The sequence below is a fragment of the Pteronotus mesoamericanus genome, unplaced genomic scaffold, assembly GCF_021234165.1.
Source record: "Pteronotus mesoamericanus isolate MK-2021 breed Mesoamerican mustached bat unplaced genomic scaffold, CSHL_Meso_final contig_90, whole genome shotgun sequence".
Lineage (NCBI taxonomy): Eukaryota > Metazoa > Chordata > Mammalia > Chiroptera > Mormoopidae > Pteronotus > Pteronotus mesoamericanus.
The window spans coordinates 5,547,845-5,574,336 of record NW_026555277.1 but is presented as its reverse complement, the minus strand read 5'-3'; the positions used below and the strand labels follow the sequence as shown (position 1 = coordinate 5,574,336).

General features: G+C 41.8%; 1 protein-coding gene across 1 annotated transcript in view; it reads left to right on the top strand.

Annotated features, from left to right (window-relative positions):
• The window catches only part of MOGAT1 (monoacylglycerol O-acyltransferase 1), a 310,581-nt gene that overhangs the window by 17,721 nt on the left and 266,368 nt on the right, over positions 1–26,492 (top strand). The window contains exon 6 of the mRNA XM_054585615.1: positions 9,340–14,313. Coding sequence (XP_054441590.1) covers positions 9,340–9,494 — 155 coding nt within the window. The 3' untranslated portion in view covers positions 9,495–14,313. The remainder of the gene's footprint in view (positions 1–9,339; positions 14,314–26,492) is intronic.

Genomic DNA, 26,492 nt, shown 5'->3' with positions numbered 1-26,492 from the left:
CTTCAGTCCAGCTTTCTGTTTACCCCCCAAATAGTTCCATCAGGAAGACCATTGTTAGTCTCTAGCCTATCAGTATCACTATTATTTGAAGTCTTTTGAAACCCAAGCTAAGGATGTGAATGTTTTAGAGACTCGACTGCGTGATCGGGTGCTCAAGCGGAAGCCAGGTGACTGAGAGCCGTCTCCTATGTGTGACCAGACCCTCAGACAATGTGTCTGTCTTTAAAAACTTTTGCTTATTGACTTGAAATAACACAAGTTGAGGATAAGATATTTACAATTCCACACACAAAAGCAAAGCAATGTATCAGTCAGATGCAACAGAGAATAAATACAGTATGATACTGAGACAATGATCAAAGGTACTACGTTCATTTCTACTTTAAATCAATGCCCTTCAAGCCTGGAGTTGCTTCTTTGCTGACCCCCTGACACTCCCCAGGCCGGATTCAGGCAGCATCCGGAGTGGCAGGGGATTCTGCGGTCCCTCTGCTTCCCTTTCTACTTAATTAAGAGGGTTTTTGTTTGTTTGTTTGTTTTACATTAAAAAAAATTCAATTAACATTTAATACTATATTAGTTTCACGTATACAGATAGCACAGTGGTTATTAGACATTTATAAATAACTTATAAAGTGATCCACCTTCATAAGTGTAGTACCCACCTGGCACCATACATAGTTACTACATATTAACTATATTCCCTAAGCTGTACTTTATGTACCTGTGATTATTTCTTAGGTAATTGACAATTTGTACTTCTTAACCCTTTCACCTTTTTCACCCAGCCCCCCAACCCGCTTCCCTTCTGGCAACCATCAGTTTGTTCCCTGTATCTGTGAGTTTGGTTCTGTTTTGATTGCTCATTTATTTTTTGTTTTTTAGATCCCACACATAAATGAAATCATATGGTATTTGTATTTCTCCATCCAGCATATTTCACTCAGCATAATATCCCCTAGGACCATACGTGTTGTTGCAAATGGCAAGATTTCATTCTTTATTATGACTGAGTAATATTCCATTGTATATATGTACCACATCTCCTTTATCCAATTATCTATCAATGGATACTTGGGCTGCTTCCATATCTTGACTGCTGTATATGAAATGTCCTTCTTTGTCTCTTGTTCTGGTCTTTGCTTTAAAGTCTACTTTGTCTTATATAAGTATTACTACCCCAGCTTTTTTTTTCATTTCCATTTGTGTGAAACATCTTTTCCCATCCCTTTACTTTCAGTCTCCATGTGTCTTTTGATCTGAAGCGGGTCTCTTACAGGCAGCATGTGCGTGGTTCCTGCTTTCTTTGCCTTTCAGCCACCCTACATCTTTTGATTGGAGCATATAATCTATTTACACTTAAAGTAATTATTGATAAATATGTAGTTATTGCCATTTTATTATTCATATTTTAAATTTTTTCCTTCTTTTTCTTAAAGAAGTTTCTTTAACATTTCTTGTAATATTGGTTTGGTGGTGATGAACTCCATTAGCTTTCTTTGGTCTGGGAATTAAGAGTTTGTTAACTTAAGCTCTACCTCACATCATGCAAACTCAGTAAATATTAGCCATATTCATCCTAAATCATCACATTGTCTATAATGTTCTCACTCACAGGTGTCCAGAGATGTCCTGATTCTCCATCCTATAAATACCATAACTTGCCGAGTATAATGCACTCTTTTTGCCCAAATTTTTGAGGGAAAAATAAGGATGTGCATTATACATGGGTATAACGATTACATGCCATGGGCATAATAATCCTGTGTCTAACGCGCACAAAAACATGGGTGCGCATTATACACAGGAGCGCATTATACATGGTGAAATATGCTAGTTTCCCTTTATGTCTTTTAGACTCCACTTCTCAGTGACCTCAACCAGAGGGTTTATGTCAGTGTTAGTGACTTTCTGACACTAGTGAGAGTCATCAATGCTGTCATGGTGTAGTTGACGTTCCATTAGTTAAATCCTGTTAAAAATGTGTTCAGCCGCCATCAGGCCAGAGTTCCCCTCTCTGCATATTTTGTCTTATCTCTTCTCTGCTGTTTTCTCAGTGCCTACAGAGCAGGAGCTCAAGAGCTCTCTCAAGACATACTGGTGAAAGAAACAAACCAGGCTTTAGTTAGGTCTCTCTGGTGGTAATTATTATGTCTTTAGATACCTAACAAGTACTCATTAAAAATTTTAAGGTGAACTAATTGAAGTAGTAGAGCCAGTGCAGGTGATATGACAGGAAGTTGCATGTTTGGACAATAAAAGTAAGATATAAGGGAAACTTGCTCTTTGAAAGAGGAAATTTCATGTGTGTGTTGATTTTAATTTTTAAGTTTCTATGTTGAAAAATTTCAGATGGTCAGAAAAGTTTCATGAGTAGTCAGATGAACTCTTGTGTGCCTTTCTCCCCGACTCCCCACTTGTTAACATTTTGCAAGAGCTTTCCCCTGTCTGATGGTAGGGTAAATCCCCTTCCTGCGGCACTTATCACTGCGCTGCGAAGAAGTGCGGACATCAGGGCCATTTGGTCCCATTCGCTTTTATGTAGATTTCTTAAGAACAAGAGTATTGTCTCCTCTAATATCTGTACAAATGAGGAAATTTAAAGCTAATCAAGTGCAATGAACGAGTGTACAGTCTCTGTTCAAATTTCACCAGTTGCCACAATAATTTCCTTGTTAGCTGTGTTTCTTGGAGGGTGGGGAAAAGGAGTGATATTTTTTCTGTAAGCAGGATCATATACATTGCATTTAATGTTCACATCTTTTTAGCTTGCTTGAAGCTGGAATACTTTTTCAGCTTTTCTTGGTGTTTATGGCAAACGGGAGCAGTTTCGGAGAGGACAGGTCCGTTGTTTTGTGGGATGCTCCTTGTCTTGGGTTGGTATGTGCCATCATCATTGTGTTCCGGTCATGCGTATTTGGCAGGAATTCCACAGAAACGGTATTGTGTCCTCCCCAGTACATCACATCAGGACGCGCTTGATGTCACTTGGTCTTGTTGATAATGTTAACTTTGATCACTTAAGTAAGGTGTTTGCCAGGTTATTTTTACTATAAATTTATAGATTTATCTCTATAAGTCTTTATATATTTACATATGTATGTTAAAGATTATTTTCTTCATTGAGAAGTTATCTGGGGGTAGTGTTACATAGAGACTCTGGGCTTACCCTTTTTTAAAAAAAATTCTCACCTGAGGATATGTCCATTGATTTTAGAGAGGGAAGAAGAGTGAGAAAGAGAGAGGGGGGCAGAGAGAGAGAGAGAGAGAGAGAGAGAAACATCAATGTGAGGAAGAAACGTCAATTGATTGCCTCCCATATATGCCCCGATTGGGGGATTGAACCCACAACCTGAGTATGCACCCTGACCAGGGATCGAACCCACAACTTCTTGGTGTATGGGATGGTGCTCTAGCCAACTGAGCCACCTCTCCAGGGCATATCCTGTTCTTTATTAAGCTTTACTTGCTCCTTTTTACTATCCATTGATAATTCTTATCTGACTCAATTATTACAGCTGTGGCTGCCAATTGGTGGCTTTCTAACTGTAGCATCCCTTTATTTACCATAAAGTCCCAGTGTTAGATCATTTGCATTATGATACCCAGACAGCCTCACCAGCTATGTTTGCGTGTGGCACAGGAAGGGGTCCAATCCCTTCTTTGCTAGCCCTGAGACTTCCGCTGACTTCCTGTTAACTCCTCAGCCTGTCTTCTGATTATAGATGTGACAGAAGTGTTTATTTCATTTGGATGCTTATGGCAACATTGAAAAAATACAAACAATGCCAGCAAGACATTGGCTCTTGCAGTGGCTAGTATGGCTCAGTGGGTTGAGTGCTAGCCTGAGAACCGAGGGGTTGCCGGTTCAATTCCCAGTCAGGGCACATGCCTGTGTTGCAGGCCAGGTCCCCGGCTGGGAACATTTGAGGGGCAACCAACCCGTGTTTCTCTTGTTTTCATTTTCTCTAAAAAATAAATCAACTCTTTTAAAAAAGAACGAACCAATGAATGGAAAAATAAATGAAACAACAAATTGATGTGTCTCTCTTCCTTCTAATCTCTAAAAAAAATAAAAAAGACATTGGTTCTTGCCATCTGCAGGCCTGCTGTGACGGCTGCAGGTGAGGTTCAGTTGCTGTCGCCACTCGGAGTTGATAATGACACGAGTAAGGTGTCCTGAGGAAGTGCTGTGGGTTTGTGGTCTGACTTGGGGTGACTTAGAACGTTTCACTTATCTTCTCTGAGCCTCAACGTTTACAACTCTAAAGAGGAGATGGTGAGGAGACGGTTATAATTGCCTGTTGCCTGTCTTCCCGAAGGGTCCCTGGGGAGTAGATGATGTGATCTGAGGGGGAGCACCCTGTGGCATCCAAGTGCCAGGTGAGTGTATGCAGGTGGGTTTGCAGAGCAGTAGGTAGATTCCTGACCAGATTGTTGACAGCTATCAGATATGTTTCGGTTGCCTTGTGTAAGCAAGTATTCTTGCCCAAATGTTAATCTGAATCAGATAATGAGGATGTAATCAGACAAATCCGGATTGTAGGACTTTGTACAAAGAACTGATCTTGATTCTTCAAAAAGATCGGCATTGTGAAAGGCCAGAAGGAGAGAGTGAGTGCTCAGAGAGACGCAACTGTCGTGGACTGGTGGGGGGGGACCTATGAAGGGTATAACTGAGACAGTTGATCACGTTTGAAAGTGGATTAAATACAAAATAATAAGGGGTAGAGGTTCAGTTCCTTGGGTATAATAATGGCCTGTTATGTGGGACAGTGTCTTTGTTCTTACATGCTGAAGTCCATAGGGATGATTAACATGATCGAATCATTGCAACTTTTACAAAAATAAAAATAATAATGCATATGTGTATACATACAAAGGGGGACCCCAAAAGGGAATTTATTAAAAAATTGTGTATTTATTTTTTGCACGTTTAAACTTCAGTCGCCTTCAAAATACTCTCCATTTGGTGCAATACACCTGTCAAGACTTTTTTCCACTGCTCAACAGTTTTTGAACTTGTCGATTTTGATGCCTTTTAGTGCTTCTGCTATTTTTTGTTTCACCTCTTCCACATCGGCAAAATGTTTCCCTTTGAGGATCTTTTTCATCTGGGGAAACAAAGCACAGTCTTGTGGGACAAGGTCAGGTGAACAGGGAAGGAGGAGAGGACATGGGGGTCACGCTGTTTTTGGTCTAGAACTGCTGAACACTCAGCGCAGTGTGGGCAGGTGTGCTCATAAATCACCCATCATGAAATGGCAAACACAATGAAAGGGCCTTTAAAAAAAACAAACTGAAGCCAAACGCAGACTTTCAACAGCAACATCTGGTCCGCTGATACAGACGGGTTCCTAGAACACTCACTTAGCAGGTGAAGCCTGTACTACAAGGGGCCTGCCCTCCAGAAGATAATTCCAGGGTTTCTTAGGTCCCCCTCGTATATGAAATTCATATACATGTGTTTGCAAAAGGTTCGAAATTGGTGAGACTAGCAGAAGGGTATGTACGTGATTATTGCGTTATTTTTTCTATAGGTTTGAAAAATTTTTTTAAATAAAAAGAGATAGGGAAAGGACATACTTTATCTAAATAAAACTGGTTTGAAACCACATGCGGAAAAAGGTAGACCATTATATTTCAAGTCATTATTATGCCCTCATAAGGGGAGAAAAAATCATGCTAAAGGATTCTCTGAAATAGAAAGGAAGAAGAATCTTCAATTGCAATTTTAATTGCACAGATTAAAATACATAATGTTAAGGGGATCAGTGTGGTGCCCAGTATGACGTATAAAGTGCTCAATAAATGTTCATGAGTGTATGGTGTGTGACGTGTGTCCATGGATAGATACACCACCACACACACTCACTTTGGGCATCTTTCAATGCCCCGGCTTCATCTGGCACCCACGTTTGGACTCCTCGCAAACTAACTCTGACACCCAGGGCTCTGCCTGTTCTTTTTTTATGTCTGGCTCTGTAGCTTCTAGAGAAAGCAATCCCTGTAGGAGGGCATTAGAGAGATAAACTGTGGAATTTTCATAATTATAGAAAAGCAGAACAAAGATTTCTTTTTCTCAAAGATCTCCTCTTTGCCTCCATGAAAGAAAATAATTCCCATTTCCAAATTTTTCTCCAGCGGTAGATACAAAGGCTCACAAAGTTGCTAGGTCTTCGTCTTTGATACGTGCAACCCAGCACCTTAGAAATTAGAGCGAGGCTGCTGTGGAAAGCAGTCATGCATAACGAACCTCGAATTGTTGCATGGACTTGGAAAGGGACCAAGAGAGCCTGCCAGCTACAAAGGGCACTGAAACCTGAACAGAGCTCGGATTCCTGACTCTGCCACCAGTAGATGGTGGGTGATTTTTCCAGGCCAGGGAGTTCTCTTGCCAAGAAGCCCTGGGCAGCTGTTTTTCCCTTGGGATTGTGAAAAGGAGAATTATCTAGCAGTTTGCCACTAATTTAGTTTTATGTTGAAAACATTTTTTTCTTCTCCTTGGTAGTAAACATCTCCTTTTTGTGGAGAAGAGAACTGTGGTCTTTTAGGGCTCAGGGGACCCTTCTCAGATTTGCTAATTTTTGTTAGTTACCCCTGTCTTGATCCTTAGGAAGTAATTGAGAAAGGTTTCTTACTCTAATCCAATCTAATTCTGGGTCAGTTTTGTAATGAGGGGCAAGAATAGGGGGTTCTGTTTGTGTGTGTGTGCGGTTTAGCAACTTTCGTCTTTGCAGATTCTCTACATGTAAATAAAAGAAGGCAAGTATGACTATGTGTCACACTTTAAAGGGAAAGTTCCTAGGATGATTAACACACATGGGCATCTTTGAGCTCTCTGGAAGAACTATCTGAAACATAAACAATAGCACTGAACAGAACTGAAGGTAACTGTAAGATAGCTCATAGGAAATAAGACTCACCTTCAGAACTCACAAGTCCTAATTAAAGTAAGATGAGAACAACACACCTCATCTTCCTGGACAACTGTGTGTCTTTATAGGTCCCCCATTCCCACCCTGAATAGCTAGCTGCACTTGACCTCTGTCCTTGGGATAATTTCACTAAGAAAACAGAAGCATTTCCTTATGAAATCAGGAGTTTACTAGTAGATTGACAAGGAGGTTTCTCTTTTCTCCACACCCTCCAACAACAAACTTCCAAGCTGAAAGGAAGCTTCAAAATCTTCCTAATTGTACCCTCATGTCCTATTCGTGTGAAAACACAGGCGAGGGAGGACATCACTTGCTAGCTCACTGTGCTTGCTGGTAAGCCAGTGCCAGGCCTGGTCTCGCCTGGTGGTTCCTGTGCCCCACCAGCTCCCGCTTCGCCTGAGCGCCACGTTAGCCTCAGCGCACGTTTCCAACCACAACAGACAGGGACCGTTATGTTTCTGGTTCTTTATTTTTTCAGCTGTGTAACTACCAAATTCTTTTTTTTAAATCTATGGAATTTATGGGGGTGATGTTGGTTAATAAAATTATGTAAGTTTCAGGTGTATATTAATTCTCCTTCCATCACCACTTATCCCCTTGTACGCTTTTCTACCTCTCCCCACCTCCCTTAGGTTTCTAGTTCTCCATGTTGAATGACAAAGGACTGATGCTTACTGTATAGAACTTTGACCTCCAGACTATGAATGAAAACTGTACACAAGCTTCTTGAGGCTATATATGGTTAAAAATTTAGCAATTTGAGAAGAAGTCGCAGTGAGGGTATATCTATAGACACACACATACATCTCTTTGGTTCCCCCCTAACTAACCACGTTCTGTTACTGCCATGGATTCAAGCTTTAGATGTAGCACGGGGCAACTCAGGGTAGCCAAAGGAGACATCCTTCCCTACGAGTTCTATTCTATTACCTACAGCCCCACTTGACCTCATGCCCAAGCTAATCAAAAATAATAAGCAGTTTGATGCCTAGCTGGCGGTGCAACATCCTTTGTATTTTAAACTCTTGGCATTGGTAGCAGCACTAGACCAGCAGAGGGCGTAGTGAGTAGCAGAAAGAACCCAGGAGACCAAGGCCATGTGTACCCACCTATGTTCTCTAAAATCTGAGACAAGTGGGATTAAAGTAACTTACTTATTATATAAATTCATATTAAAATGCATATGGAAGTTACCAGGTTTTAAAAAAATTAGTTAGTTCATCTTTAATAATATAGGTAAAACACATATATATGTATTCTCATTGTAGAAAATTTACACAATACAGGTAAAGTGCAAATTTCATCTCTCCTTCCTTGCTTGAAATAATGGTTATCAGTCACTCTTTCCAGGCTTTTTAAATACACAAAAAGCTTATAATGCACATAGACATATAATATTTTTTATAAATGAGATCCTGAGATTGTTTTACAACTTTTTTCCCCACTTAATACATTTTAGACATCTGTGTGTACACATACATACATATTATTTCATTTTTTTATTTTATTTTTTTTTTTATTAATTTATTTACTTTTTAAATACATTTGTCTATTATTTCTTTTTTTTTTATTTATTAAAATTTTTTTTAAAAAATTGAAGTGTAATTGACATACTGTCAGTTTCAGGTGTACAATGTAATGATTTGATATTTGTATATATTGCAAAATGATCACAATAAATCCAGTTAACTTCATCACTATACATAGTTACAAAAATATTACTTAATTTAAAAAATTGCTGCCTAGGATCCCATTGAATGAATCTCCAATTTTTTATTTAGTAACTTTTCTGTGGAACCTTTTGGTTGATTCTGTTTCCCACTCTGACAAACAATGGAATCCCTGTGATTATGTATGTTTCCTAGTACAGATGTTTAGCTATGGAGGCACACATGCTTAGAATTTTTTAGGATGGCATTGAAAAGAGGGTAGAGGGTTGATGCCTCATGATTCAAGATTTCACAGTCAGGGATAATGGGGGACTGCGGTCTGGCTGTCAGCTGTCTCCGTGGAGGGAGGCTGGTGGCGCCCACGCACAGCTGTGGCCTCTCCCCCCACAGCGGCAGGCAGCGCAGCGGCTCACTTGACTGCAAGTCTAAACCACCAGGGTACTGACAATCCAGTGTCTGACGAGCAGGGAAGTTCTTTAGTTGTCACCAGATGGGATAGGGGGACCACTGTCCGCAGCCAGGAAAGTGAAAGGGGACCCAAAGCTAGCAGGCCTGGTGGACCCTGTTTGGGAGATCTTTCCGGGGCTGGCCATTGAGGCAGCAGTTGGGGGTGGGGTGGGTTCAATTTCTTACGTCTGCTGTACTCTCTGTTTCTTTTTTTTTTAATTTTTATTTTGTGTTCAAATACATTTGTCTCAACCTTCCCGCCACTGTACTCTCTGTTTCGGCAGTTGGCCATCCAATCCCTGTCTGCCAGACTCTGCACCCAACCTCGGAGCAGATCGAGGAGCTGCATCAGACCTACATGGAGGAGCTGAGGAAGCTGTTCGAGGAGCACAAGGGGAAGTATGGTATTCCAGAGCACGAGACTGTCGTTTTTAGATAACTGTCCTCTCAGAAGGCGTTCAGGAGGACGAGAGGACATCCCAGTGCGAGAATACATACTTTAAATGAGCTTATTTTTTCCCCCTGGCTATGGAATCAAATTTGCAACTGAGAAGTATAATTTATAGTGGCAGATGTTGATGCGTATCTGTGTTAAATAAGAACGCAGCGTGTGACGGGAGGATCGGGTTGGAGACCACTGCGCGTCTTTCAATCCTCTTCCTCACTGAGGAAGGTGAAATCACTTTACAGGTTCAAAAATGGTTTAGAATTTTGCCCTCAAAAAACATGACAGCTTCAAAAAATAATTAGACCCTTTTGCTAAATAGCTCAAGAATTTCAGGTGGTGTTTTCACCAAGCGTGTTAGCTGTTGCTCAGCACCGCTGGAACATGTAGGAGGTAGTGTGTAAAATAATCTGCCATACAGAGCTAGAACAGGTAATGTATTTATTTTTTTTCACTTGAACAGACCATTTTATTAGTGAATGATGTTACTTTTAAGACTTAGATTATTTGAGCCATTAGATCATTTGATCCACTAGATCATGTCAACCAACACATTTTTATAGAATGGGGCAGAATTTTTATGCAGTTTTCAAAGTAGGATGAATCTACCATATGGAATCCCATGTGGTTTAGAGCATGACTCCTCATTTCTATTCGTGCTTAGAAATAATCATGCTTGTCATCTGCTTAGGAATATGTTCGTTGGCTATAGACAAGGAGGAAGACATACTTTTGCACATGTTTTAGGACACTGAAATGGCAAAAGGTTTTTATGGTAACAGAAAATGGTTTTAATTTCCTTCCCCAATGTCCTCTTTGAATAAGAGAAGCTATGAAAGAGAGCACCCCCTCTGGTGAGCTCTGTCCAGTTCTCAGCTAACGTGGGCTATGTGAGTTTCCCCGGAACTGCGTGCCAGGTCTGTGAGAGCAGAGACCCTGTCCCTTCTGTGCCCTGAAGTCTCCCTGTGCCTGGGTCAGCTCATGACACTTAGTTGGCACAAAATAAGTACATGATTAAATGAACATATTTACAGAGGAACACGCAAGCTTTGCTGTAGGTGAAGAATTTTTAAAGCTCTGCCATACAAGGAAACCTGGAAGAAGACAAGGCCCACTTTCAGAAGGGATAACTGGCTAGATCCGATTGTCCCACGCCAGTGATTGACAGTACTGCAGGCTGGCTTGTAAGGAACAAGTCAGAGGGACATTTCTAATAATTAGTCATTGAGCATTAAATATTTATTCGGTAAGTAAGAAAAATGTCTAGTTTCCAAACAACCTCCATTGCTGGGTGTTGCTTCTGTACCTCCTCCACTCTAGGTATTGGAGGGTACGTCACTAAGTTGTTCTCACTTTTTGGTAATATGTCTGTCGGCCTTTAGTTTTTTAAAACATCAAGCTCTGGTCTAGAGCCAGAATTGGGTTCCACAAGAGCAGAGTGAAACCGTGCTGAGTAATGCCTTGAGTAGGAAAGCGCCTCACACAGGAGAAAGGGAGCCTTCTCGATTGTTCTTCATAAAGTTTTGTGGCCAAGATCCTGTTGCCTTTACATTGTTTGAGCAATTCAGGAGTCCACTGACCGTGGCCTTGAAGTTAAATCAATTTTTTTTTTTTTTTGGCAGAAAGCAGGGAATAAGACACACTTGCTTTACTAGATGTAGGAAATTCGACTATAAATTATTTTTACTCAATACATACATACATACATACATACATACATATTCATAGGTCTACATATATAGAAAAGGAGCACCATTTACATAAAATGACACTCCAGCTAGTCAGAGTTCAGGCTCTCAGAATGTAACTGTGAGGTCCAAATAACCACAACCAAAGGCCTTTCAGTTATTATAAAGCACACGAATTTCCTTCCTTCAGCGTTTATTAAAAGCTTATGAGACATAGTGTTTTACAGTTTCACAAAGGTATGGCTTTTACCCTCATGGTCGGGAGTGAGAGGACCAAGCTGCCCACCCAGCATCAGCTGGATTGCTTAGTAAACAGTTATAGCCCAGGTGCAGTAAAACAGAGGCATTGAAGAATGCGAGAAGTTCTGCTGTGATGAATTTACCTAGAATTCTGCCATTTAAAAAATCTAGACATCAGTAGCTTTAATTTTGGCATATGCAAAATTCTACTGTTAGGTGCATATATTAGGGAGTTCATCTCTTCTTCTCTCGGGGTCTCCAGAGGGCTTAATCCTGCCGGGCCAGAAGTCGTCTCATAAACTGAAAGCACAGCTGCAAGTTCCACAGAGCCCTACAAATTGCAAATGAATTTTTGATTTGAATTTTTGCTGCAGTGCCCATGTAGGTCGTGTATGGTATCCACACGTGTGGTTTGATGGGGATCTCTGTTTAAAGGTTCTCATCTGCTATACACTTGCACCTAAAATTGAAGCAGCAAAGCAAAACAATAAACAGCAACAGCAATAACCCCAGAACACTGGAAGAGACACAGGGATAATTGCCTTGAGAAAATGGGCATTTATCCTGTTTGATTTGGACAGTTCTTTTTCCTGTTTCCCTTGCATACTGGGTGCAGGCTGTCATTTCCTGTGTCTGGCGTCTGGAAGTATCGAAGTGGTCTGTGTCTGGCTAAGTTCGTTTCGCGCACATTGCAGGTTGCAGCCTCAGGGCTCAGGAAGGCCAGCCAGTTTTGCTCTGTCCCATGGGGAACCAGGGTAAGGGTTGCTGTATGATTTCTAAAAACCCTTCACTGTGAAAATATTCAAAATGTATATACTTCAGGGATGGTGGGCGGGCCTTTATTGTATGCAGAGGGTTAAAAGTGAAATCGCCATTGTTAGTAGAAGATACATTTCTGTCATGGGAAGCACAGGGCGTGGAATCTAGACGTGATGCCCGTACTTTTGTAACTTGATGTCTCTTCCAGACTACCTCTTCCTCTGACAAGAAACAATGTTGATGGAATTCACTGACTGGATTTTCCTGCCAGTAGTCCAGGATTGCTAGCTCTCCTCTTCTGTGTTTTATACTAAGTGACAAAATGTCTATTTGCGGTGCTGGGAGAACTCCTTCAAGTAAAATTTATACATCTTTTTTAAAAAAGGAAAACAAGGCAGCTTTGAAATAACCAACTAGTTGCTCCAGTTTCTTTAGGAAGCAGCTGTTTGTATTAACAACAATAGGATTTCTCTAATACTTTATATTTTGATTTTTGACATGAATCCTCCCCAAATACCTTCAGCTTGGTGCCTTAATATCGTACGTGAGGAGGTTTTCCCCACTCCACAGCCAACCCATGGGACAATGAGTTCCTCGGTAGCAGGGCCTGGCTTGTGCACATTTTGATCTGGGCTCTGGAGCAATCTCTCAATGGACACTCATGCCACTGACCTGGCCACTTGATGGATCATGTCACAGAAGCCAAATTTCAGAGCCAGAAGGGACCTTCTAGTCTGTCTAGTTACGCCTTTTTCTGAGGAAGTGGTTGAATCCCAGTGAAGCTGAATGCAGATGGGAACCGACTCCGTGTCCATATCCCTCTGCTCTGGACTGAGCTGCACATGCTTCTGTTTCATGATTATTAAACCCAGGAATTTCCCTATAAAACAAAAGTATGCAGAAAGTAGAGTATAATTTAAAATACACCTAAAGCAAGGGACTTAACAACTCTCAAGCAAGCTCTGTCTTACTGGGACTGAGAACAGTTTTCTGTTTTGAGACCAGTACACCGCATTGTTGATTTTCCCCTTTTGCAAGAGCTATTTTGGTGATGTATCGTGGGTCAAGTCCAAGTTTTCAACACCAGGCTTAGCCACAAGAGCATTTTGTATTAGAGCAGCAGGACCAGGCGAGGTGCCTGTGCTCAGGACGGCGACGGACCTTGCAAAGGATCTTCCCTCTCAGCCACGTTGATCATGAACTCAAAGCAACCTGGTTATTCAGACAAAGGTGCACGTGGAGGTTCTTCCACATTGTTGACAGCCTCAAGCTCCGAGTGCATCCTGGCTCCAGTCTCATCCAGCTGGGTTGCCACAGCTTTTTTTTTGTTTTTTTTTTTTTAACATAGTATTTATTTTTATAGCCCTTAGATTCTGGTTAAGAATTATCTTAGGCTCTCTTGATAATTCAGAGATAAACCTGACCCTCCTTGTATTCCCAGGGCTGTGTAATTCTCGCCAACTCTACTTCCAGAACCAATGTGGAGCCTAGGGCTTTCCGGTTGGATTCTCAGCCCTGCAGTGTTGGGGGGCAGTCATGGCAAGACCACCAGAGAACCTAGGGGTCCCACTCTTCTACTCTCCAGGCTTCTGTTTCAAATAATCCTTTAGCATCTGGTCTTCCACTCACAGGCTGAGGGACCTGGACTTAGTTCCTTCCTCTGTACGTCAAGTTAGGAGTGAATGGTCAAGGTCCCTTCTGGTTCTATTTTTATGGTTTCTGCTGACTTTTCTCCTGCCATTGTAATGACATCTAGCTAGAGATGTAGGGATGTCTTGATTTTTTTTTTTCCTGCAAGACATGCAGTGAGTCCAAAAGAATGCCTTCCTCTCTTGGGGTATAGTAAACAAAAATTGCTACTGAAATTTCTCCCACATTACTGTGACCTTCAGTCCTGGTGTTTATAGGGAATAATTTAATTCTCTAAGTAAAAAGAGTAGAAACTGATCTACAAGGATTCCTCCTTTAGAGCATTCAGAACTATGAAATAATAGATAATCACTTGTTAAAATCTTTACAGGAGATGGTGAATTTTTACATTTTCTATATTGTCATGTGTTGCTGTGTGCTTTTTAAGAGTTCTCGGTTTGTAAAGTTTTGACCAATAAATGTGTTTTATGGCCGAGGTATAAACGTGTGGATGTGGTGATTAACCTGCACGGAATGGTTTTCCTTTTACACACCTTGGCAAAGCTGCAGTAACTCAGACTTGAGTCTGACTATAATTGAGGAAATGACATTGATATTGTGAGCATTGAAAGGTCAGTCTTATAACTCTTCCGACGGGATAAAGGACTGCGCAGAAGGCAGGGGCGGGGGCAGCGGGAAACCGCGGGTGCAGGTAGAAGTCCCAACCAGAGGCAGCAAAAGGAAACGAGCCAGGAAACGGGCGTGGTCTCGGGTGGTCGGGCCAGGAGCCCTCTCAGAATCCAAAACCTTCAAGAACCAGTGGGAATGATGTTATTTCAGTGTGAGTTCAGAATGACTCACGGCTAATGGCTACGGGGTTTCTTTTTGGGTGATGAAAATGTCCTAAAATTAGATTGTGGTGATGGTTACTCAGCTCTGTGAACACGCTGAAAAATTCTAGGCTCTGCACCTCGAATGTGTGAATTTTGTGGTTTCAATAAAGCTGTTTCATAAGATCGAGGCAGCCTTACCCTTGCCAAAATAATGGAAGCAGCTAAAAACTAAATTCCTCTTCAAAATGTGTCAAAAGGGTAATTGCCTCCCTTCGATATCAGCACTTTGCACATTAAAGTTTAGCCCTTGATTTTTGAGAACTGGTGTTTCTGGTGTTCTTTAAAAAAATAGGTGTTGTAATGCTCTTTGTGAGTATTTTATTGGTCAAAGAACATGCTGTTTTATTATTGTGTAAAATACTGTTTGACTTTAATTTCTCCCAGTATTTCATGAACACTGCAGCATATGCTAATTAAATGCTATCATATAAAAACTGCCGTTAGTATTGATTGACCACATATAGTGTGCCAGACACAGGCTAAATACTTGATGGGCATTATGGCATTAAGCTCTTCAAACAGCCCTCTGAGGTTGGTACTATTTTTACCGCATAGGGAACTGGGCCTCCGAGGGGCTAAGAACTTGGCCGAGGCAGCCCTGGCGCGGGTGGTGCCGGGGTCCTCTGGCCAGAGCCCTCACTCTAAGTACAGGACTCGAGGGCCCTGGGTGGCTGCCCCCCCCTCTCTCATGACTTGCTGTGTGACTGACTCTAGGTATGTGACCTTGTATTGTTCACCTATCAAAGGAGAGGGGAGGGCAAGATGCCTGTGGTTCTTTATGGGGCCACCAGCTGGAGATTTTATGTCCCCTTTTCTGAACACTCCAATTCCCCGCCCCCCCCCCCAAACCTCATGGGCGCGGGAGCCACCCTCAGAAGTAAGAGCAGCCCTGGGGACCCATTGTGAGTTGGCACAATGTCCTGTCCGTCATCAGAAAGATGGTATAAAAGTTTCACAAGTGGACTGTTACTTGTCCTCAAAGTGAAACGTTTAAAATGTTACCTTGAGAACACTTGTTTAGCTGAAAGTCTTTTGATTTTTTTGGTAGCTCTTACTATATGGAGCATTCTCTGGGGAAAGGTCATTTCTCCAAACTGATTTTAAAGTTTATTTTATTTCTCACATGTGTACATGTACGTGTGTGTTTCTAAGTATTTAAAAAATACTTCCTCTATGAGCGCTGTATGTTCCAAATAAAAGAAAAAATGTCTGCTGTTTCTTTCCTGCCTTCTCTGGTTCCCCAATCTTTAAAAATTCTAGGTGGATAGAAAATTTGATCTTTAGTTTGACCCAGCATTGACATTTTATGTGTGTGCTGGAATGAAGGAATGCTATTATCTATCTTAGATTGGGGGAATGTATAGGAGCAGGATCATAGCATTTCAAATTCACTTAACTTTAAAATAATACTGAGACCATGAATATAGAATGTTCAGTCATATTAAACAATTTTACTGGGATTTGCAGAAGGGTTTATACATTTTAGAGAGAGAGGTATATCCATTACTCTTCTTGAAATAATACACAAAGGAAATTTTAAATCACTGGGAATAAGAGCAGTATAATTTATTTGGGAACTAGGTATACTTTTACACATGAATTCGATTTATATTTTGAGCAGTATATAGTTGATCGGACTTAGTGCCATTATTATTACAAGGAATCACAGGCAACGACATGGTGACACTCGACAGTGTTTCTTCAGGAAGCAACACACTTTGCTTTTTCAAAGCAGCCGCCCTCCCCTTCCAAAAGCCCTCAGCTCCAAAGGGCGGGTGACCTCCCCAGCCGGGAGAAGCTCGGATCAGACACCACCCACACGCCTCCCCTCTTCTACCTTTTCCCATTATTTCATTTTTTTCTCTCCATATTAGCTTTGGTTTTGTCCATAACCCAGGAAAGAAAAAAAAAATCAAAGCAAGAGAAGGGGAGAGTTGAATTGCCAGGAGCAATTGAGAAACTTATTTCCTGTCAAAGGTCAAGTCAAGGACGATGAAAGTGAGAAAGAATTGAAAAGGAAGCAAAGAGGAGGGGTTACTGAGGAGGAGGGACAGCAGTGCCTCTTACATCTGAACAGACCTCTCCCATTCCATCTCAAGGTGTGTCCTTGTCCCCAGGGCCTTCACGTCAGCGATGAGGCAGAAACTCAGCTGATGCTTCCTGAGTGCAAAGCTACCTCAGAGGTGGTGCCTCTCTGAAGGAAGGCGCGTCCGTTTCTTGTCCTTGGTTCTGGTAATCCGAAGGCACAGTTCCTGCACTAGAAGTTCAGGCTTTCTTAGTCTTACCAGGCTGGTATTGATAACACTGACTACTGTTTGAAAATCTTATGGGAGACCCTGAAAGCCCGTTGCCTCCCCCCCCCCCGTCCCCGCCCCAACACTGTGCCAGGTTGACAGATGATATTATAGCAACTAGTCCAAAGATGAAATAGTCACGTGAACACAGAATAGTAAAGCTGTGCCCGTACCAATCAGCATAGGCTTTAGAACTTTATATGTTTGCAACTGTATATTTGCACTGCTACCATTGAGAGTTCCATGAAAAAAACCATCAGGATGATTTGGCTACAATCGCTGAGTGTAGGTGTTTAGGTGGCAGGGCTCATGGAAGCAGTGTGCCTCTGAGGGTCCCCTGCAGCCGGAGAAAATGCCATTGATAAGAGACCGTTGCCACTGATACCACATCCTTTGGGCCTGACTTGATTGCAGAGGTTATTTCCCTTTCCACATCTTGATAGGCTTAGGAACTGCCCCAGGGCCCTTATTTCAAAGGAGAAATTCCTCTTCCATCCTGCCTGTGATTTCTCCTTGTCTGGGCGCCGGTGTTTGTGAAACTGGCATGCAATCACTTCAGCCTGAGCCTCTGTCTGGGTTCTATATGTGTCTTCTCGGCTAATTCACTGAGTTCCATCAGGACTATTTCTCTGCCAGAGTTGTTTGGCAAGAATCCACTGAAGAATTACTCTCAGCTTTGTTTGTGATTACCAGATTCAGTTGGAATTTCCTGCATCTTCTAGTCATTCAGAGATACTCGTGGAGGGGCTGAGGCCCGGGCTGTGAGGTGTGTTTGTGCCTCTTGGCACAAGAAGCCAGGATGCGGCGCGGAGGGCGATGCTCAGGGCCCGGTCCTTCTGAATGCCTTCCCAGTCAACTGAATGATTTTGGTCGCGCAGTGGTGAGAAGAACCAAGGTGCCAGGCCTGTGAGCTGTCCTCCCGGGGCCTGAACCCACGATACGCTTAGAGGTGTGAAATGTTACAAAATGCCCTCAGCTTTTCATAGCATTTACTAGTTTTTATTTTGTTTCATTCTGCCTTTTACCTGTTAAAAAAAATATGTAAATTTAAATGTTATTTATTTATACTTTTTCCCCCCCAAAAGGACCACAGGTGGAATAGCTATGTTAGTTAGAGACTTCATGATCTAACTTGTCACATAAAGTAATAAAAGTGAGGATTGAATATAAGAATGTCAAATTTCAGCTGAGTATTCACTTAAAATAATAAAGTTATTTCTCCTATATAGAAGATACACTGAATAGTAGGAAGGAGTGGTCACCGATGCATTTACCTCTTTGCCACTGTTAAATGAGCACATTTAACCTTGGACACTGCTTCTTCAGTGTGTTCGTATATCCTTCCCACTCCAAGGACCTTGGCAGATTTAACCTGGGCTGACATTGAACTCTCCTCAGTTGGAGTCTGGGGTTACATGACCACGATCAAATTCCTAAAGAAACAGAGCATTTCCCTTGGGAAGCATCTGTCCAAATTATTCTTTCCCCAGTGACCATTGTTGAGACTAGTTTCAGAAAAACAATAGACTGCTTCCAATCAGTTCTAACTCCAGAGACTGAAGAAAGCATTAGATCTTCAACCAGTGAAGTAGTAGTATATCCAGTAGAAACGCTGGCAACCTCATGCTTATTTCATCATGGTGGGGAAAAAAATGTCTCCCAAGCTTCGGAAGTCACATCTGTATTGAAGGCAGGAAGTGGAAAGGAGTCCACTCTTCCCCTCTACTTTATTAAGGATCACACTCTTTCCCAGAATCCCTTTTCCAAACTTTCCTGACATCTCATTGGTTGGAACTGGGTCACATGGTGATGGGAAAGTGATTGGCTTTCCATTCTGGGGGGTGAGGGGGTTGGGTCCAGCAAACTTTTTCACTAAAAGATCTAGACAGTAAATAGTTTAGGCTTTGCAGGCCGTTTGGTCTCTATGACAACTACTCAGCTCGTCATGTGGTGCAGAAGCGGCCAGAGATAACGTGTAAATGAATGAGTGTGGCTGCGTTCCAAGACAACTTTATTTATAGACACTGAATTTTGAATGTCATGTACTATTCATGAAGTGTTATTTTTCTTTTGATCTTTCTCAACCATTTAACAATGTGGTCATGGGCTCTCCATGTGTGAGAGGACGGGGAGAATGGCGTTGGGAGGCCACCACAGCGCTGTGCAAACAGGCTCTGTTCCTTGAACACAGACTATTGGCAGGTGATGACAAGCCCAGTCCATCAAGCCAACTTCAGTCCTTCTGAGACCAGCAAGAACAGTCAGCTTCCAAATCATGTTCTTTGTCATGAACAAGTTGAAGTTTACCAGATATCTTTAACTCAGAAAAGCTGTATTGCTGATCTCTGGGCCAGGAGGTTTTATATAGTTTACATATTTAGTTTTAAGTTGTCCTATAGCGGCTGTAAAAAATGGATCCAACTCTATATGGAAAAACTTTAGAATAGAGTCTGGAATTGTAAGTAGAAAATTGCCAGCACTATAACCCAGACATTTTCATAATTGCTCAAAGGCACATGTGGCTTATTTCATGACAATTCAGAGATAATACTACCCTAGACGCTAGTTGAAACAGGACAGTGGTATGTTATATATGTTGATCTAATGATTTTCTTTTGAAAAATCTAAAATGTTACCTATTTGTTCCCTTAGAAACTTCCTATTTGTTCTCTTTTGAATTTTACACTTAATTTTATAATTATATTGTGTGTATATGTATTTGTATATAAATATAAAAATATATATTATAAACATACATGCTTATACATGTACATATGTGCACCCATAAACATAGAATTACAACATAATTCTAATATGATAATACATTCAAGTAAATATATATTATATGTGCATATGGAAAATATCTATTTTATATATAAATACATATTTTTATATTTTTTTCTATATATATGAAATAGGGCTCTCTCCTTTTTAAAAAAATTTACCAAGTTATGTAGATGAAGAGCCCAGGGATTCAGGCATGGATCCAGATGCTCAAGTGATATCATCAGAACTCAGTCTTGCTCCTTCTCTCTTCTCTTCTCCCCACTGTGTTGACTTCACTCTTCAACTCCCTTTGTGGCAGAAAGATGGGCAGCAGCAGCTGCAGGCACACGTCCTACCAGGTCAGCTTCCCAGAGGAAAAAGATCCACCCTTTTTCCTCAGGGGGTCTCACTGAACTGACTTGGATCATGTATCCTCCCTGAACACAGCACTGTGGTCAGGAGGCTGGAATATGCTGACTGGCCCAGCCCGGCCTGGCCTGGGTTGTGCGGTTGAATGTCCCCTCCTAGAGCTGGGGATATTGTTGGGTTGGCTGGTTTGTCTGAACCACATGGGCAGAAACTAAAAGATAAGTAGTTCCCAAAGGAAAATCAGGGTGAACGGGTTCTGGGTAGACACAAACAATTGTTTAGCACGATAATATTAACATTTGACTTTCAACAAAGGAATCAGAGAATATGGAGACTTAAATAAAGGAGGAATGGAAAAGCCACGGGAATGTAAAGAATATGTTTTATAAAGTTAATTGGGCAAGGTCGGTGGTTCATAATCTTGGCAATGCATCAGAAAAATCTAGGTAGTTAAGAAAAAACAAAAATAGATTTCTGCACCCGACCCCACATTGACTGAATTTGAATCTGAGAGTGCAGCCTGGGATTCTGTACATTTTTAAATCCCCCCAGGCAACAGATAACACAGTTTATCCAAAGACTTGTTTTGGAAACCACTAAATGAAGTCACATTAGAGTGCGTTAAGCTAAGCTGCCATAGGAAAGACCTCAAACTATAGATGCCTAAATAAGAAGTTAATTTTTTTCTCACATGATAATCTGCAGGCGAACGTGCAAAATGATGGATGTGTTCATTCAAAGACTTGTTCCTCCACCATCCCCTAGAGAGATACATAGTTGGAGCTTCTACCACATCCACATTCCAACCCATGGGAAAAATAGAGAGCTGAGAAGCACTGAGTTTTATGTTTTAAGGCCAAAAAGCTCAGAAGTGCAGACATCACTCCGCTTTCATTCTATTCGCCTGAACTTAGTCGCATGGTATAGCAGGCTGCAAGGGAAGTTGGAAAGGGTAGTCTTTTGCCCAATTATATATGTATACTCAGATATATAAATATACACACATATACATAAATAGCCAAGTGGGCATATGACACCTAAAAATTAAACATCTATTACCTTTAGTTAAACACTGCAAACTGAATGCTTACATTAATCTTTATTTCTTCATGACAATCCACTGAAATGAGAATAAAGGAGTAAAAGTGGTAAAAAGTCAAAGTCAAAGGGAACAAGGGCGGGTGAGAGGAGTGGTGCCAACACTATTTTGCAAAATGAAAAACAGATGGACACGTGGTAGCTGACTTGGCAGAACTGAAAAAGCAAAAACTTCATGCCAGAGACAGTGGAGGGGAGAGTCCAGTAAGAAGCAAGCTGACTCCCTCTGCAGAGCCTCAGGCCGAGTGATGGAAGACACCACCTATCTGAAGTCGGGTGTGGAGGGAGCCAGAGCCAGAGAATAGCCGAAAGCCTCTTTAAGGGGCAGACTTCCCGCTTCCCTGACCGAGCTCCTGCAGTCTGTCCATCCCTTACTTGAATAGAGCACAAAAGCATTGCTCTTGGAAATTCTAGAGAAACGGAGCCCCGGGGTGCTAGGCTCCACGGAAGACGATGGAGTGACGAGGTGCCATTAAAGCAGATTCAGTGAAACTCTTCATATTCCCACGGCTTCCTTCTCACACCAGGTTCCCATACTCCTGGGGAGCCAATTTCCTATTACCCCAATGGGAGAGTGGAGAATTCCTCTTGGGGCAAGTTGATCATCCCAAGAGAGAAGACCTACTGATTCTGATCATTTTGGGTCCCCATCTGTCACAATAGAATGAGGCCCACCAATGAACAAACTTTGTCTGTTTACGAAGAGCTGCTGGTCAGTTTTTAGTGGCAATCACAGACATCCGAGGATCACCAGACATTCGAAAAAGCCTTCAACAAGAGGGGCTGGGACAAATGAGAAACATGGGGAGATGGAGACAGAGGGAGATAACCTAATGTACATCTTTAGAGAGTGCAGAGAAAATTTTGCAGCAATAAAACAAGAACAGAATGATATGCAAAAAGAAATTAGAAAAAAGAAAGTGAGGTAACTACGCAGGGATGATGCAGGGAGGAGAAAGGTAGGTACAGGAATGTACGAGGGAACCCAATCTTCCTAGTGCACAGGGGAGAGCCTAAGCTGAGAAAGTCAAGAGCTAGCAACTTACGCGTGTAATTTAAATACAGACAGCAACACATAAAGAAAAAGCGAAAATTGTTGAAAATTGTTGAGTGGAAGTGGGAGTTGAAGGTGAAGCAGGAAACTGCGGCTCTCATCACAAGCCCACCTGTGGCTTACTTATTTGATTTGCTAACCCATGTTTATGATAATATTAAAACATTTTGTAATACTTTTATGCGTTTTAGTATTTTAAAATATTTATACTTTAAAATAAAAAATATTAATATCTCGTATCTCAAAGAAAATAAACTTACCCTATAAAATTAGATTTTTTTTTTAAATCACCCATTCTGGCTTTGGGCCATTTTTATCTTTACCTGTTGGTTTCCACGACAGGCAATCAGCAAGCATTTGCTAGGTGCCTGCTATGGGCTTACAGGCCTAAAAGAAAACCCAACTAACTGAAGCTCCCTGGAAAGCAAGGCCCAAATGGGTGAAACTCAGACGAGAGATAAACCTATTAGGGTTGTGGGTACATTCTCGCCTTAGGGGGCTCAGCTCCATGACATGCTCTTCTGTTGGTCTACGTGGCTCAAGGCTGACTTCAAGTGTGACGGACAGTGGTACACAGGGGTGCCCGAGGGTCAGAACGGAGTACTACTCCTCCCCAGGTCCTTTAGTGTTGGCACCCTCCCCAAAAGAAGCTGTTATACAGGAAATAAAGTTTACTTCTTAACTGAAGTCCCATTTTTTTAAAAGAGAAAGATAGATACTAGGGTGCCCCAATCCACACAGCCATTTGGTGGCAGAGCCGGAATTTGGAGCGAGGCCTCCTGGATCACCTCGCTGCTGCGAGGGCCGAGGCGGGCCCTGCGCTCCCGGCCCTCCGCTCTCATCTGACACTTCCCTCTGGGCCCGCTGGACAATGACGAACTTTCACTGCGGAGAGGGGGTGGTGGGAGGAGGAAGCGAGTGGGGTGATGTGAGGGGAGGATGTTTTGGCAACAACAGAACGAAAAGCTGAGAGAGCGAGGGCGGCTCGGCCAGCTCCAATCTCTTTATTCGTGGTCTGTGAAGATGTGACAAGACCCGAAAGGCCAGAACGGAAGACAGTGGCTGCATTGTCCTGCTGGACTGACGCCCAAATGTACTTCCTCACCATTTGTTTCTTTGGCCTCCTGAACCCCGTTAGATGGCATTGTGCTGGTCCCCCGTGCCAGCTGCGTATGGTGAGAAAGTGGGAGAGGGTTTGCCTGGGAGCAGGCAGGGCTTGACCCAGGCATGTGTGGCATTTCTACTTGTTTCCTTAACTTCTGGACTGTTTGTCTGAAATTCTCCACCCTGAAACAACGCTGGTCAGGCCGCTGTATTTCCACTGGGGGAAAAATAATGTGCCTGCGGTCAATAGTTTGGGGACATTGAAGGAAATTGCTGCTTTTCCTTTGTAATTTATGTGTTTTTTTGCTGTCCGAAGACTTAAACAGTTTCCATAAACTGTAAATATTATTTCTCTGGAGCTTTGTAAAGTCAGACTATATAGGGTGGAGAGAAAGACGGTTTACAGTTGTTCATATGGAAAATAATACAATAATTAATAAACAATAATATGAGAATCAGCTCTGTTCTGTGTCCTCACAACTGTAAGCTTACTCTTCCCCCACCCTGTGCTTTCCTGTTTTCCTTCCTCCCAGGCAGGCATGACTTCACTCCCCTGGAACTTCATGTCACATGGTAGCATCTAATGGTGCCATCAAGATTTTGCTCTACGTCATAAGTATTTAACATCTCATTTCTTTTTCTGGATTTTTAGCTTTTTGAGGTCAGGGATTACACCTGAATGATGTTCCCATTCCTAATGGTGCATAGGATAGTGCTGAATGAATGAAACCAGTTGGTCAATCATTATTGTTCACTGATAAAACAATGAAGAAGCGACGTGTTGTTTCATAATCTGAATAAATGAAAAAGTCAACCAACGGAATTCTGTTTCATTACTGTTCATTGAGAGAGGGAGAACGAAGAGGCAATATATTGTTTCAAGGTGACTCTGGGCCCTTGATTTAGTAAATAGACAATCATCTATTAACATATCAATTATTTCTAATGAATGCTCCTGACTCACCTGGAATTAGGGCACCTGGACTGTAATCCCAGCTCTGCCAGTAGCACACGATAGAAACTTGGCCAGGTCATTTGAGCCTCTGAATATCCATTTCCTCCCCTATGCAATGAAGGGATTGAAGTCACCATTAGATCATCACCAGAGTTCCTTCCAGCGTTTGAACCCACCGAGTGTGGGCCTCTCTGGGTCATCTCAATGCCTTGGGCACCGTGGACCTCAATAAATGCCTGCGAGTTAAGTGAGGGAGACAGTGAACTTTAGCATTGTTTATTGTGCAAACTCTATCTTTCCTGATAATATTGAATACAGTAAATCTCAGCCAAACTCCTCTTTATACCAGCGCAAATTTCAAAATGGCAGGTTCCCAGTTACTGACATTGTATTTAATTTGGAGTGTCACTTTTATACCTCTCATAGCTAGTCCATGAATTACAGACTTTTACATTTTTATTTATTTATTTTTAAAGATATTATTTATTTATTTTTCAACAGAGGGGAAGGGAAGGAGAAAGAGAGGGAGAGAAACATCAATGTGTGGTTGCCTCTCACATGCCGCCTATTGGGGAACCGGTCCCCAACCTAGGCCTGTGCCCTGACTGGGAATCAAACTGGTGACCTTTTGGTTCGCAGGCCAGCACTCAATCCACTGAGCCACACCAGCCAGGGCTGGATTATTTCCTAGATAAATGGGATATTTGGAGATCATTCTGTCCAGGGATTCTGAACCTGGGGCCTCTAAGCCCATGGGCATCAAGGGCTTCATGTACACCTACAACGGAGCCCTCGGGATCCTGTCACTCTTTATTGCTTTTTTCTACCTTATCTATATTAAAAGCACTATTACTACTTGAAATTATTATATGTTTTTACTTCATCAAGCCTGTGTCTGAGCTCCTGTTTCTGCGCATGCACAGCCCCGCCCCCACCAGACTATAAAGCTCCAGCAGGGCAGGAGCTCATCTTGTCATCTGCATCACTGCACCCAGTGTCCTCAGAGCACAGCCTGGCACTCAGTAGTTGCTCAGTATACATTTGCTGACTGAATAAATGTGTAAACCAAAAGCAAGTGGACTATTTTGGAACCAATCTCAGTTCAATATCTCACCCCTCAAACCCACAAAGCCAATTCTAAAATGTATGAAGAAGGTGCAATTTCTGAAGATTCTAGACTATGTAACAAAAGGAGGTGGCGCTATATCCCAAATAGACATCAAACTTCTTTGAAAACACCTTTGCCCATCCATCCCTCCCACATCTCATACAAGGCTGGTATCTTGAACTTTCTTCGCTCATTCTTCCCAAAAGCCTGACCCATGCACTCTCCCTTCTCTTCTTCATTTCTTCTCTCCTCTTCTGCCTCAAGATCTACGTTTTTAAATTGAGATATAATTCCTATACTATAACATTCATCATTTTAAAGGGTACAATTCAGTGGGTTTTAGCCTATTCACAAGGTTGTGCAACCATCACTACTAATTCCAGAACATTTTCATCAACCCGTGAAGGAAAGGGCACCCATTAGCAGTCACTCCCCATTATCCCTTCTGTCACCCTTGGGCAACCCGTCATCTCCACGGATTTGCCTCTGCTGGTCATTTTACACAAACAGAATCATATGATACATGACTTATTCCACTTAGCATAATGTTTTCAAGGTTTACTCATATTGAAGGGAGTATCAAGTTGTCATTTACTTTACTGGCTGACTAACATTATAATATACTATATTTTGTTTATCTCTTCATGAGTTGATAGAAAGTTGGGTGGGAGTAAATCTTGGCTCTATGACTTACCAGCTCTATAATCTTAGACAAATGAATTAACTTTTGTGCCTCAGGTTCCTCAATTGTATAGCTTTTGGCTATTATGAATAGTGTTGCTATAGAAATATTCATGCAAGAATTTTTCTGTGAACATGTGTTTTCAATTCTCTTGGGTATATACCCAAGAGTGGAACTGCTGATCATATGATAACTCTATGTTTAACTTTCTGAAGAACTTCCAAGTTGTTTTCCACAGCTGCTGAGCCATTTTTATAGTTTTACCATCAATGCATGAGGCTTTTAATTTCTCCATGTCCTTGCCAACAGCTGCTATTATCCACCGTTTTTATTATAGCCATCCCAGTGGGTGT